At 37.5% G+C, this 15,859-nt stretch overlaps 2 protein-coding genes across 2 annotated transcripts; one reads left to right on the forward strand and one right to left on the reverse strand.

Annotated features, from left to right (window-relative positions):
* The first annotated feature begins 346 nt into the window (after positions 1-346).
* Positions 347-7,576, forward strand: LOC141914684 (uncharacterized). The gene is made up of 6 exons (XM_074805946.1): positions 347-392; positions 4,277-4,711; positions 5,132-5,260; positions 5,346-5,539; positions 5,729-5,803; positions 5,936-7,576. Exons 2-6 carry the CDS (start codon positions 4,282-4,284, stop codon positions 6,068-6,070), a joined length of 963 nt encoding a protein of 320 aa, XP_074662047.1. The 5' UTR covers positions 347-392; positions 4,277-4,281; the 3' UTR covers positions 6,071-7,576.
* A 92-nt stretch (positions 7,577-7,668) lies between these two features.
* LOC141909199 (protein Wnt-9a-like) lies at positions 7,669-14,278 on the reverse strand. Its single transcript, XM_074799623.1, has 4 exons — positions 14,244-14,278; positions 13,050-13,291; positions 9,768-10,024; positions 7,669-8,166 (listed from the first exon to the last, which is right to left on the reverse strand). The coding sequence occupies exons 1-4, from the start codon at positions 14,276-14,278 to the stop codon at positions 7,669-7,671; spliced, it is 1,032 nt and encodes a 343-aa protein (XP_074655724.1).
* Between the last annotated feature and the right edge of the window lie 1,581 nt (positions 14,279-15,859).

The following is a 15,859-nucleotide window of genomic DNA, read 5'->3' on the forward strand; positions in this document are numbered from 1 at the left end:
CAATCGATTCTGAATTATAGATGATGTTGCCGTTGTTGTTGGGTCACTCCATTCTACAGATTGCAACGCCTAAACGCTGGTGCAAACATCGAATGAAAACGATACTTGTGAGAGAAAAATTCCTACATGTATTACGTCCATTGATAAAATAAAATTGATTATTTCTGACATTAAATCGTCATTGGTACGGTGAATAAAAACGTTGATCATTTTCGTTCATCACCTCCGGATCCTACTATTGGACTCGCCTAAATACTGCTGCTGCTGAGGATGGGAAGACTTCGATTGACGTCATAACAGTAGGCCTTCATTGAATAAATAATCATCCAACGCCATTAGGTATCCCGACATTTATCCAAACTGATAGTTCTTGGTCTTAAGATATCTGAAAGGTAAGTTAAACTTTTAAGAATGTAATACATGTAACATATACGTTTATAATTAGAATTTATATGTAATCATCTAATGTTGATAATGCTTTCCTTAAATTACTTTTTTTCAGTGTATACAATGAAACCTAAATAAAAACGGATAATACTTTTGACAATAATACTTAGTACATAGATAGGTACACAGATATTTTGCTATTTCTTCTAAGCTATATTTCCTCATAGAAATTTTCAGAAATACGATAATATCATTTTTATGCATGTTACTAGCTAAAAGTCACACGTACAGAATATTGTCATTTTTATGCACGTAGCTTGGTCAAAGTCATTGATTATCCAAGGTGAATATTGTGAAAAACATCACAGAAAATCTGAAATTTTTGAAAACTACTATAAGTTTTTTAACATAAGAATATTGAAGTGTTTTGTTGAATATTGCTGTGAAATCAAATTTGGAGGATTTTTACCAGGGGGATTTTTACCGGGGGATTGTTACCTGTTACCGTACAATCAATGTACGAGGTTATTGTACACTGTAAAGTATCAGTTACTTACAAACGATGTGAAACGTTTTTGCTGAATAAAGTTTTGAATTCTAATCGGATTGTATAATAGGGGTATTAATGGTGAGAAACAGACCACTTTTCAGCCTTGTTTCGTGACATCCGTTTTTCAAATGCTGGCTTCGGTAAACCGAGTTTCGGAGCAACGCACACCAGGCATGAAACAAGCCAAAAAGGTGTTTTTGAGGTTTTTAATCCAGTGTGCGTTCGGCTTAGTTTGTTTATTTGAGGAAACGTGGACCTCAAGCCAATATCATTTGGTTCTTTTTAATTGAATCAGTATCAAGCGAATATGCCCAATCTATTTCAGTGATTAACATATTATACCTATTACGTGTATGCCCAATCATTTAGATTACCTTTTAAAATATTTCGCACTGTTTTCCAGAAATTGAGAAAGGAAAGATTGCATTCTAGCGTTATAATGGAATTGGTTGTCATAAAAGCACCATAATTTCCATTAGAAAAGGATTATCCTGAATACTTATTTCCTGTATGGACATAAGACCAGAACATGAAGCTCATGGAGACGACAGTTCGAAATTCTGATGTTAATTGACGTGTAGTAACTGAAACGTACGTTCGCCTACGTATAATCTCTCATGAGCCAGGCCACCGCTCTGGTGAAGTTAAAATATTTGTATGCGCGGTTGTCATAGAAACACTGATAAAATGACAGACCAAAACCAGGTTATTCGCGTTACTACCTATCTTCAGATTCGTTAAAATCTTTGAGCTTGAAACCATTTTCTCTGCATTATTGTGCTTTGTAGCCTATGTACAGTGGAACCTCGTTACATCGAACTTCAAGACACCAGAAAATATGTTCGTTATAACCGATAGTTCGTTATATCCAGTATGAAATTAATTAAGTTTTCTTACCTCTGGGATGAAATTCTATATTTATTATATATATCCGATGAATCGTTGTATCCGAGTTCGTTATAACGAGGTTGATTTGATTTGATTTGATCTGAACACGTTATTTTTCAAATATAATTTACAGCATAGTGTACAAAGCATAATACAAAATACAGTAAATTAGACCTGGAGGGGCCTGTAGAAACTAAGGAATAGTTTGTATAAAACAGGTCCCTCAAAAGAGAAAAAAAAGAGAAATGCAATAAAGAAAATAATATGCTCACAGTCAACCCTTAACACACAAAATGCAATCAAAGTAAACTATGATAACAGCTTGATTAAGATATAATCATTTAATAAGCCAGTTATTTTCTGAAATATTCCAAAAACAATAATTTTAGTTCGAATAACTGTATGATAAAATCAAGCACAAAGTTGCTTTCTATAATTTCTTAGGAACAGTTTAGAATTTTCCATGTTTTTTAGATTTTCACTGATGTTATTCCAAAGTAAAGGGCCGGATACTTTTACTGAAAATTTTCTTCTTAGACTATTGAAAGAAAGTGTTTGTAAATCTTGACGTCGCCGAGTATTGTGACTGTGGATTTGAAAATTTTGGCTCCAATAATTTTCGAATGATTTCGGTAATTCGGAGTGGACAGATCTGTAGATAAAAGTACCTAGCTGAAGTTTATTAACATCTTTGAGCTTGAGGATATTAAACGATTTGAATATAGGGTCAGTGTGCGCCAAATAATAGGAATTAGAAATTAGCCTGATAGCTCTTTTTTGCAATACAATTAATGGCTGAAGTTTATTTTCAAAATTTCGTCCCCAAACTAAGTTACAATACTGGAGGTAAGGATCAATAAGCGACAAATAAAGGGTACGAAGAGAACTCACTGGCAGCTTATATCTTACTCTATTTATTATACCAATGCTTCGAGAAACTTTTTTTTCAACTGATTTTATTTGATCGTCCCAGGTTAGATTTCTGTCAATAAAAACTCCAAGAAAATTTGTGACATTGACTTGTTTGATCTCTATGTTGTTAATTGATATTCTCAAGTTATGTTTCAATAGTTTACCGAACACCAGAAATGACGTCTTCTTTACATTTAATGACAGCTTGTTTGTTTGAAACCAGGTATACAATTTTGATAATTCAATGTTTACTGTACGTACTAGTCTGTCTAAATTAATGTCACTATAAAAGGCATTTGTGTCATCGGCAAACAATATAAGTTTTAACACATTAGAAAATTTAATACAGTCGTTTACATATAATAAAAAAAGCAAGGGACCTAAAATTGAGCCTTGGGGTACTCCAGTTTTAACGGTACATAACGAGGATTTATAATTTTGAATTTGAACAAATTGTTATCTATTCTTCAAATAGTTTTCAAACCAGTTGTTAGAGATGCCTCTTATTCCATAAAAACATAATTTTCTTAATAAGATTTCGTGATCAACGGTGTCAAAGGCTTTTGATAAATCTAAGAATACCCCAATAGTTGATTTGTTTTCTTCTAAATTTAGTGAAATTTCATCAGTTATCAATGTTAAGGCCATGGCAGTTGAATGGTTCTTTCGAAAGCCGAACTGGTTTGGTTGAATGATATGAAACTTGTTACAATATTCGGTTAATCGATTATACACTATCTTTTCGAGAATTTTAGAAAAGCAAGGCAGTACGGATATCGGTCTGTAATTATCAAAAGAGTCATTATTGCCAGCTTTATAGAGTGGACGTATTCGCGCTACCTTCAGTTCAGCCGGCACTATACCGGAATTTAAGCTACAGTTAAATATATGAGTTAGCGGGTATTTTACAGAATCAATTATTTTCTTAACTACTTTTACAGAGAAACCATCAGCACCAGCGCCTTTGCTGGGTGAGAAATCATTTACAATCTAACTGATTTCATCAGGGTGGGTCGGGAGTAAGAAAAAGTTTTCATTTACTGGATCTGTCAGATATTCACTGAAGTGGACACCTGTATCTGGTATTTGATTGGCTAGGTTGCTACCAATATTTACAAAGAAAGAATTAAATTCATTAGCGATATATTCATAGCCGTTTACAATGATACCGTTCCTTTTGGAAGAGTCAGGTTCCACTGTGTATATACATGTATTACAGTTTTGTTAGTCCGAGGAACATGATTAAAAGATTATGATTCACAACTATTTTTTTCTGCGGGATTATTCCATTCAAAACAACATTTCTGTGACTTTTTTTAAATTCAACTGTTTTTCGTGAAATTCTCTATCATGGTCTTTAACCTCTTTCAGAAAGATTAAGTCTGACATAATCCCATGTAAATAAAATGAGTCGCAAAAATGAAGTTTCAAAGAAATGAAATCGTGTTTCGTTTTGAAAAAAAGATTCACGCCCTAAAGTATGTCTATATTTTCATAGAAAATGTATAATTTATTCACATTTCTTATAACCAATTATAGGGACAATGATTTCACAGGCAATATTTGCGTCAGTATTTTTGGTGGCGGCCTGTCTAACGGCTGGGATGGGTGACGCCGGCTATGACAGCGATTTATACGGAGATGATAACATATTACTACAGAATCAGTATCAGTGGTTGAAAAACCAGGGCTATTTCGACTATAACGACGCAATGGCTAGCGATAGCGAAGGAGATGATGATGATGATGATGTGGTACCGGCGTACAGTATTTATGATGACGATACGGATGTGGATCGAGGAGACTGGGACGGCGAACGAGACGATGATAGCGATTCAGACGAAGACTTCGATAGTGCACAACATGCTGACCGAGACGATATGATCGAAAAAGAGACCCAACTGAGGTCAAATGATCCTCGAGATCCTGAAAAACTTCAACAAAGCAGTTTATGGGGCACTCACTACGTTTCAGGTACTTTTCGATTTTCGTGTCAAACAGTGTGTATGTTTATAATGTCGTAATCTTTCTTTAGGCTCATGTTGAACCATATCTTAAAACTTCATCAATTGAAAATATTCAAAATTCGATTTTCGGGTAGTGGCTATTCATTTTCTTGGTCTGTCATGCGAATATCTTTCCCCGCTCAGAAAAAAATGGTCTGGACTGAGATCCGTTTATGGTGTCCAGTGGGATACATAATGTATGTAGGTTAGTTCAACACAGAAGTAACTATTCGACAACTGTTCAAAAAATATTTTCCAATACTCTCAAACTGCAATATATGTTTCCTAAAATCTGAAAGGTTTTGTGCTGCCCCAAAGCATCAGTTATGACTAAAATATGCCGCTTGACAATGGTTGTAGACAGTTTGTAATAAATCTCACTTTTCAGGTGGAGCTGGCGAAGGAAAACAGCACCTAAAACCGAATGGAGAAGAAGACAACAAACAAGAAGTAAAATCTGACGCTTCCTTACCAGCCTACTGCGAACCTCCTAACCCGTGTCCGAAGGGCTACAACGGTATGTAGATGTGGTCCTTTCTTTCTACGTACGATGATACCGTCTGCTATCATAACGATAATTCGAAAAAAACATTTTATTTCAGAGGATAAAAATTGCGTGAAAGGTGTTGAGGACACTGCAGAATACAATAGAAAATACATCCTCGACCAACAAGAGAGTGGGGTTTGCGCTTGCGATAGCGAACACATGAAACATTGCCCGGAAAATCAACCAAAAATCGACACCAAACAAGACGCAAACGCTGATCTTAAAGCTCTTCTGGAAGGTGAAAATCTGGTAGGTTTACATACATCGGTTTACATCCCCTGAAATATATGTCATGTTACCCGTCATTGATACATCGTCGATCGTGGTTTTAATCAGAAGCTTATGCCAAATTATTGGACAAAACTGGAGTTAAAGGAGTTAAATCCTATAGTTTATACGTCCAAACTGACATCATGTGATCTGAATGCATCTTTGCAGGGAAATCCATACGTAAAAGGAAATAAGCGAGACACATTGACAGCAAAGAAACGCCCAGCCAAACGCTTCAAGAGGGTAAGTATAATGAGCTGACAAATTCGTATTCAAAGATCGTGATAATACATTATTCTATCGTTAAACTTGCAAACTTCGCCTATTTTCGGATGTATTTCTCTCTAAAAAAGCTTTCTAAACTCAATTTTACAGTTTGTCCACGATTTAGATGATGAAAATAATCCATTCCTCGCCGGCGAAAAGTTGGACATTGCCGCCAAAAAGTCACCACCGAATTTGCCGTTTGACAAATGGGAACACCTGGACAGAATGCAGGCTGATGATTAATCTATTCTTATGGAGATCCTGCCCAGGACACTTTCTTTGCCTATCACCCAACCAACGATCTACCGTTATGTATCATTTGTCGATTGAATATGGAGCTTCCTCTAAATAATTGACCCGATCTTATTCCTCATTTAACCTACCCCCAGGCGCGGATCCAGGATTTTTTCTAGGAGGGGTTCATAAAGAATGTTAATGTTAAACCGCCGACTAAAATCTCTGATAGGGGGCCTATACGGCATATTGTTTGGCCAAACATAAAATGATATGGTACCGATTATGTGGTATTGTTCGCCCGCTTTGTCTTGAGTACTTTCCTTCGAGAGAACCATACAAAAAAAATTCTTTGGTAGCTGAGCAGGAGGGTCACGACCCCTGAAAACCTCCTCTGGATCCGCGCCTGTCCCCGTTCTTTCCGACCCTACTATCTAACCCACCGAATTAATAAAAATGAACCTACGCATTCATTGTTTTCAATAATTTGTGTTTGAAGTTGTAGTAGAGAGGTATTAGGTTCGGCCTATGGATGTATAATATACAGGGCCGCACCTAGCATTCGAATTTTAAGGGGAAGAGAAACCCCAAAAAGGGCACGTTTCCGAAAGTTCTGGGGGCAACTGCCCTCCCCCCTGCTAAATGCGGCCCTGATATATCTCATGTCCGTTAAAGCATCTCAGTTATATATACGTCCTAAGTAGAGCCCGCTTAAGTCGGATTCTAAACCGAATTTCCGCATATGTACATACGGTGGAACCAGGGGCGGATCCAGAGGTGGGTTCGGGGGCCCCTCCCTTTTTCTGACCTAATGCCCTTTTGAAAATCACAAGCGAAAAAATCCACCCGACATTGATCTACGTATGACGAAAGTCCACAGTCCACATACAAATGTGCCTAGTCTTTCAAAAATGTCTGGGGGAACCCCATACCCCTGCATGAGCATCGCGCCACCGGGGCTCGCCGGGACGTCCTCCACGAGTAATAAAGCGCCCTGTCATATGAGGTTAACCCCCATTTCGCTCAGCCTGGATCTGCCCCTGGGAACCTCGTTATAACGAACTTCACGAGACAAGAAAATATTTGTTAAATCCGATGAATCGTTGTATTCGAGTTCGTTATGTCGCGGTTGCACTGTAATATGATTGGACAATTTTCCATACAAGCGATTATAGACTTTTTGCCTAATTTGGAATTTTACTTATGTTGGTCAAAAATCTCTCGGTTCCAAAAACGTCCGATTTAAACTGGGTTTAACTATACGATGAAATATCATCCACCGACCGTAAAATTATTTGACAAGCATTGGTTAGAAATCCATAAGCACATTCATTGTACTTTATTGTAATATTACATCATACCGCCGATATAGTGATTATATTCTGACGTATATCATTCAATGCGATGTCTATTTTCTAATAAACTTCGCGTTGAATGAATTGTATGCGTTGGTATATTTCATAATATACCGGTTAATATTTATTGTTGACGAGAAATAAATATATCTATTTTACATGGTTCAAGATCTTGTCACTCTTAAGTTTGTGCGGCAGTTGTAAACATGTGTTTAAATATATCACCGAAGTTCCTTAACAGTTTTCTGTATCTCATTTACATAAATGAATTTCTTTCGTTAGACGACATCGTTGGCAGGTCACCTTACAACACCATTTCATTTTACAGTAACATTTCGTCTCGTACGAAACCAACTGAGTATTGTAACCGCGATCACAACAAAGTACCGCGCAGTTTGACGTCTTGTTGCAATTCCGCCCCATAGTCCCCTCCGAGTATTCGCTATGCGAACAGAAATTCGGCGATTGATCCAGAAATACCAAATCGTCCTCAGTTGGTTTATTCGGATCATATTGATTTGAAGCAGCTGAGTTATCCATTTCATTGTCTGGTACTATATACATTTGTGCTTTTCTGCGCACTTTGTTTGTATTTGCGTTGCTCATTACTTTCCTGGCCTTATCGTATTTTCCCTTGAGTTCTTTCGCGACTAAATGAAGATCGGCTACTTGTCGCCAGCATGTTTTCATTGTGCACGACCCAGATGGCCCATGACATCTACAATTCTTTTTCATCATTCTGTTCACCATCTGAATAATATCAAATCATACAAATAAATAATTGTAGATTGTATATACGATAAATCTTCAGCACGCAGATTATTTTCATCGGCGAATCGATTTAAGCCGGGTTTTGCATAATGCGCCAAAGGATGCGATGCGAATTTCCAGTGTTCCGCACGCTCGAATCAACATCGCCGAATATTGGTCAGCTATTGCTAATTCGCCTAGTATATCACCTCCACCAAATAAACTCGGCTAAAAAATACAAACCGAATCAGCGATTTGATCGGTGCATTTATTGGGCGAATATTATACTTGTATTTTCTTTCAAAACTCATTAAGCAATGACAGAAATAAGGAAGTATTATATTTACAATACTGATGCAGAATACTATGGTGGCTGATTCGGGCCATACTAAAAAATTTTTCTGTACGGGAAGAGCAACAATAAAAAAATTTTCACAGTGGCCCTTTTTTTGGTTTTCTCGAGCGAGAATTCAAAAAGTTTGGTTTCCTCGCGCGAGAATTCAAAAAAATTGGTTTTCTCGCGCGAGAAAACCAAAAAACGGGCCAATGTGAAAATTTTTTATCGTTGCTTTAGCCGTACAGAAAAAAATGTTAGTATGGCCCGAATCAGTCGCCATAGAAAACGCATGCGTACATTTCGAAAGCATAATAGCTTCATTCTGGACCAGATTTCACGTTTTGCACCAAAACGGCTTTTATCAACCCTCAAGAAAGTGGGCGTTTGGAATGGCATATAATATCCAGGAAGAAAGCCACTAAATATTTGGATGGATATATGAAAGCTGTGGGTACTGGAGTGTGTAATGGGTAGTGTAGTGTGATCTGTGTGCATTTGTGGCCAGCACACAGATCACATTGTTCATTGGGGTTTAGTCCAGGACTCGCGAGATTTTCAACAACACGGTAACGTGTAATAAATGATGACTTGAATTGCATGACTACCTACCACCCCTCATTATTGTTGGAAAAGTAAACGTTCCGCACTGACTAAAAATTAGTAATAATAATTAATAACATTTTAGAAATGGCCAGAATTTTAACTTAGGTTCTATCTCATTTTTATTTTACAATTGCGATTGGTATAATTTTTTTTCAAACGGCTGTTAAGGCTTCATGTTTCGTCTGCAATTCACTGCAAATAGTTACGCAACTACGCACATTTCAGTGATTTTGGCAGCTGTACACTCAATCGGCACCGTTCGTGACTAGCTTCACTGCGGAATTATCATTAATTAACATCGCCATATCACATCATCAACTTATATTGTGCCTTAAAACCCTAACAGCCGAAATAATTGAAATGCACACACGATTTCTATCATTGAAAATTGAGAGTGGCCGTGTTTGTGTTCTGCTGCTTCGCGTAAATCCCGCGCGGTGGCGCCACCGAGCGGAGTGGGGCCGATACGTCTAGGATTGATGGTGGTTGTAGGGTCTGAATAATTGTTTAGATAAATCGTAATCGTTTCAAAGTTAACCACATTTTGAGCTCCTGCAATAAAGCATATTTTGGTATGTAGTAATCGTAGATCTAAACAGTCCCCGCTTTCTACGAATGAAAAAATAGACACTAGTTAAATGCCTACATTAAGTTTTAGTACCTTCATTCCTACGACGGTATTGTGCATGTTGACCTTTGCCCTAAAGTCTTTGGCAGGTTTTCTAGCTTTTCTCAATAAACGTTTAGTGAATCTCATACCAAATCGAATGTTATCGCCACAGCCTCCGTATTTCCAATGTTTTACGCTTCGTTTATCACACGTACATCTACTCAGAAGCCCTAAGCTGCACGCTCGAGCAAACGAGTGAACCAAACCAGCAGACGATATGGCATACAGGAAAGCCGTCTCGCGTAAACCTGAAAAAAAGAATGCCAAGTAACTGCTAAATTCTCGAAAAAAGAGTTTTCATAGATAGCTTGAGACGTATAAACATTTCGATGGATCATATACGTAGGGGGAAATACGTATATCTTGATTTTTAGCAGTGAATCGCACGATCAGAGTATGTCGGAATGATTGGCAAAGTACAGAGGATTCAAGGAAAAAATCAAATTCAAATTCAATTGGTTACAATTTCTAATCATTATATTTATGTTAAGGACTGAAAGCAGTCTAGTATGATTTCGTTGAGAGTTGCGAAGAATTTAATGCAAACATATTTGATTACTCGCAGTTCAAATATATCATTACAGGGACGTAGCCATGAATTTGATAAGTCAGACAAGGGCCCAATTTTGGTTTGGGGGGACGCGGTAGCGGCGAGCGGTGGAGCCGGGAAGCGACAGACGGAGGGTCCCTCCCCAGAAAATATTTGAATTTCTAGGCCTCAGGCATGCTATTTCCAGCAATCTAGAGCTCAAAATGGAACCTCATTTACACAAATTTTGACTCTTGACTGGTGGTTTACATAATGGAGAATTGAAAAAAGACAATTGTGTTGTTTTCATCACTAAAACACTCATGAAAATTTATTCATTCAGAATAATGTACATCAAAAAAAAATTTCTAATGTTTTCACTTTCAGGTCAAAATATGAAACTAGTGGTTTATCGAAATCCTAGAGAAAAAGTTTAATTTTGAGAAATTGCACTGGGGCTGAATACTTTTTCATGTTTCTCTCAAAATATAGCCATGATTAACAAATTACTTTCATCGAAATTTAACACGCTATAACAAGAGATATGCAGGCCCGCTCGTAGCCACTCTTTTGGGTGGGTTTGAATTAAGAGAGGGTGGAACTTATTTGAATGCATCCGTGGCCAATGCGAGCGCTTAAGGCGCGAAGCCCCTTCAGAAAGAAAATTTTGAAAATAGAAACGTTCTATAAATAAATTATTATTATTTCTGGCAAATTTTTTGATAACAGTCTATCATAGTTATATGAATGTGAGCAAATGCGAGAGAAGAGAGATGTGAAGTCAAGTCTAAGAAATTTTCTTTGACAAAAAATAGTGGGGCTCTAGATTTTGTTCGCACCAAACCGCGTCAAATACCCGCCCGCCAATCAATTTCTGGCAACGTTTTTGCATTTTTAGAGCCAGTCTACGCAAGATCCTACAAAAACTGTGTATACGGTATCGAGTCGAGCGATCCGGGTTTTTATGATATTTTGCCGACGTTTCCTGTAGCCGTTGACAACAGATCATGGCCATGTTCTTGACAGCTTGCACCATACCCCCCTCCCCCCCCCCTAGTTGAAAAATATAGTTTTGGGTTTTTTTTACGATAACGATATTTTCAAATATTGGCCCGACAAGGTCGGACCTGTTAGAGCCGTGGCTACGTCCCTGCATTACCGTTTGATCTGTACGATTCAGATTCAGATTTGAATTTATTGCTCTACAAATTTTTCGAGCACAGGATACAAAAAATAAACAGTTTACTAGTTACAGTTACTCCAGATTTTATCAAGTTCGTATCATTATGTACGCAAGTTAATGTTTACAGCGATGGCTACATGAGGCTATCTGCCTTCTTTATGGATGCATTGGGCTGCTGCTAGCTTCCGTAAGATGTTTGGGTCTTGTGATGTAAAAAGATTCATAAATTTTCTCTCAGAATTGGGAAAAAAAGTAGTTGTTGCGGTATCTAAACTTTCGAAAAAAGTACACTCCATTACAAAATGGTGTTCATCGCCAATTTTTCTGAGGATACATTTGGTACACAGTAGATCATTTTGGGGGATATTTCTACATATCCCCGTTTCAATCCGTAGTTTGTGGTTAAAACAACTGAACCGTATCAAATTTGTTCGTTGGTCAAAATGATAGTTCTAATAACGATACCGTACAGTGGAACCTTGTTACAGCGAATTTCACGGGACCAGAAAATATGTTCGTTCCTAGTAGGCTAAATGGTAAATTTATGTGATATTTGATACGATACGATACATTTGACCAAAATGAGTGTTACTTTCTTTAGTCAGATGTCCCAAAACCATTTTGACATTTTTGCATTTCAAAAGGAAAACGTCCTCCATATAAACCGTATAGCGTGTTGCACGTTTCAATCACCAATTATTCCGATGTATATATTTTATATAAGACTTCGATTTGGTAGCGATCTATATGGTATATATCAACCAAGTAAATATTGGATATGAGTCTAGATCGAACATAAATCGTCAGGGTAATTATTTAAGACGGATGATAGTTAATTTATTAGTCTGTCTGAAGCTGTCTCCGAATTAGTTGCATGTCAACAAATCAAGTACCCGGGCCATAAAACAAGGGATTAGAAACGTCAAGACCGTGGCCATAAATCTCTCAATCGAGGATTAAAGACTCTGCCGAGAAATATTATTTGTCTACGCATCATTAAAAAACAAGAAATAAATACGTTTTATATGCTAATGATAATCTCATTTCAGGCGAGAATTTGTTACGCATTGCTTTTATTTCCTCTGTCTTATACTGTATAGATAAGAACTCGGTAACAACTACACATTTCTTTCACAGTGCACCGTAAGGTAGAAATGAAAAATTGTAAAATGTTATACAAGAACCACGATTGATAATTAATTAGATGTAAAACTAATTAATAAAACTAATAAAACTAATTAGAGTAAAACTAAGACGTCCGACTTACACGGCAATTTTAATTCATTTAACTATTTATCATGTTCCATAAAAACGTTGTAAAAACTCTTGAATATGTGTATATAAAAAAGCAGTAAAATATATCTGAACAATTGACCGGGCTAAATGAAGCCCCTCCCCCTGTGATTAAAAACCTTTTGACATTTGAATTGAAGGGTAAATTGAAAAAATGATTGCCATCAGCCTTTAGGTTTAGGCGCCTGGTTATAACCATCGGGATATTCTAACTCATTCAAGACGTGGGACTTATCATTCTACGGGTTTACGTGAAATTAATGCCTACCATGTTCTAGCATTTTCAATCTGTATTTTCCAAGCGGACAATTCCATCGGTTATCCTCGAACTGTTTGGCACACGATCTCGCTGAAGCTTTTGCCGCCGATAGAAGAACTTTGCTAATGTCCGGTTCCCGTTGACACATGCGTTTCTGTTTGCCAGTTAATCCTAAAGATCGAGTGCACAGCTTTTTCGGCGATATATTTGTTGTGTTCTGGACAAAAACGGTTGTCTTCTTAGCCGTTAATCTGGATATGATAAAAGTCGAACGAAATTAGGGAGAAAGATATGTTGTTGAAAAAAGAAATGAGCGTTTACGGCAGGGAGGTCACATCCTATCGTCTGTAGAATTTTAATCTTATAAGCCGGTGACCGCAGAAGCAATCTATTGAAATAAAGACTGGCACGAAATAAAAGAAAAACGGTTTTTATGGCAGAATTGGTCAGTTCGTATAGCAATAAAATGAACATAAATTTCTAACATGAATGTTGACGTGAGGCAATTAAGTGCATCGCCTGTGTCTATTTTTACGAGACATTTGAGGATAGGGTCAAATGACAGGTGGAAAAATGAATAGTTGATTCTACCATTGCTTCTCGTCTTATTCGTGTATAGCGTGAACTAGGCCTAAAGAGAAATGACAATCCCTTCCCTCTCTCCCTCTCTCCCTCTCTCCCTCTCTCCCTCTCTCCCTCTCTCCCTCTCTCCCTCTCTCCCTCTCTCCCTCTCTCCCCCTCTCCCTCCCTCCCTCTCCCTCTCTCTCTCTCCCTCTCTCCCTCTCCCTCCCTCCCTCCCTCCCTCCCTCCCTCTCTCTCTCTCTCTCTCTCTCCCTCTCCCTCCCTCTCCCTCCCTCCCTCCCTCCCTCCCTCCCTCTCTCTCTCTCTCTCTCTCTCTCTCTCTCTCTCTCATTCTGATAGTTGCTTCAAACGAGAGAAAAAGTTTGAAGAAAAAAATGATTTTACAAAGAAATGCTATATATATTCAAAAATTCCATTATTCATTCACGTGTGTGTAATAGCTATAAAACTCCGAAAGGAATAGAATAGACATTTCAGTCTCTTTTTTAATATATTCTGAATTCGATAATAAATTTGGAAATAGATGTAACGATTCTTTTATGAATCCATAAAGATTTATAGCGATACATTGTCAATCTCAATGAGATTGATGTGGGTTAGCACTAACGAGTATTAACTCACCCGAAATATCCAAGCACGCGATGATCGGCCACCATGACTATAAATAAGATAAAAAACAAACTTAAACTCCGCAATATCATCAGCCCCATGTTGACAAAACTTGAGCATTTTCCAAACCATTCTTTATGGGTTAGGTACTCCTTTTGTCGCGTGTATAAAGACACAGGCAGTGGAACATTAATCTGGACTGAGATGTCATTTTTCAACTCGGTTCCGTGAAATCTTAGCTTGGAATCATGCCAACCGGCAGAAATTCGAACGTCATATGCATTTTGCTGATCCCTTATTTTATGGGCTTTTTATGACAGCGGAGACATTGTGTTTGAAGACATTATAATCAGTTACCGGTGGATGGGCCGGGACAACTTATTATGCTCATTTGCTTTAATTTGGAAGTTTAGAAGGTGAGATTTAAAGTATGAATTCTCTAAATGGTTGAAAACGCCGACTAGGAATGAGGGGACTGGGTTTGAATTTTTCTCATGAATTTTACAATTAATGAATATATGTTTGTTATTTGCATTAAATTGTCCCTTTGTGAGAATTCGGTTATCCAACCTCACGTATGCCTGTGGAGGTGATTTATTCTTAAACGCAGAACTTTAGGGGACTGGATATATTTCAAATATTTTTGAGTCAGCATGCAAAATTACGAAGATATAAACATAACCCCTGAGTTAGGATAGAAAGGGATGATTGTATAGCACCTTGTAATTTTAGTAGAACTTATATCAAACGGACTCTCCAGATTCAGTAGTAACTTGTATTACCACCCTCTCCCGGGACTTTCCAATTTCTTAATTTTGTTTTATAATGTTTAGAAAAAAAAGATTTATTGTTGAATATTTACATGTAAATATTCTAGAAGGAGGATTGCTAACTCTGTATAGTACGTTTACGGGTTTGAAGACTGAGCCATAAATGTACTTCGAATGGAACTGAGGAACGAAAAAAATGTGACAGCCGTGTTTTTCTTATTCATACGCCTTTATTAATAACTTGGGAGAAAAGATTTTTCAGGAAATGAAATGGAAGTCTACTGAAGCGTCCTGGGACGTATATAATTAATTTCCTAATGTTTATTTAATTTGGCCCTAACTTGTGTTCACGCGGACTTTTCACATGAACGCCGATGACAGTACCACCATCCCACCATCCCTAACGTTAGGTCAGAGGGGCTTGATACGTCTTTTTATGATCCAGAATCCTCGACCCAAGTACCCTAATTCACGCATATATGCCGCGTAGTATGTTATACATGCAGTGTTAGTAGGGCTAGGCCTACCAGCACAGTTCAACCAGCAAGCCCACACTATAGCGGAAAACCCCACAATCATTTTCAACACTGAGAAAAAATTGTAGTCGTCGGAATATTCTAGAGGAGACATGTTATGAAATGAGGATTTTACACTATAGTTTCAATGTCAAAATGTATATCTTATAATTCAGTAAAACATATCCAAGCAGTATGAGATGGTTTGAATATAAATACTAATCACATGTCAGTTTAATGCTTATGTCAATTTAGTCACCCATTACAGATATCTTATGAACATTTTTGAGAACTGCCGGAACTACAGCTCTTGCACTACTGATATATACGCTGATGTTAACAT

Source organism: Tubulanus polymorphus, chromosome 1 (genome assembly GCF_964204645.1).
Source record: "Tubulanus polymorphus chromosome 1, tnTubPoly1.2, whole genome shotgun sequence".
Taxonomy (NCBI): Eukaryota; Metazoa; Nemertea; class Palaeonemertea; order Tubulaniformes; family Tubulanidae; genus Tubulanus; species Tubulanus polymorphus.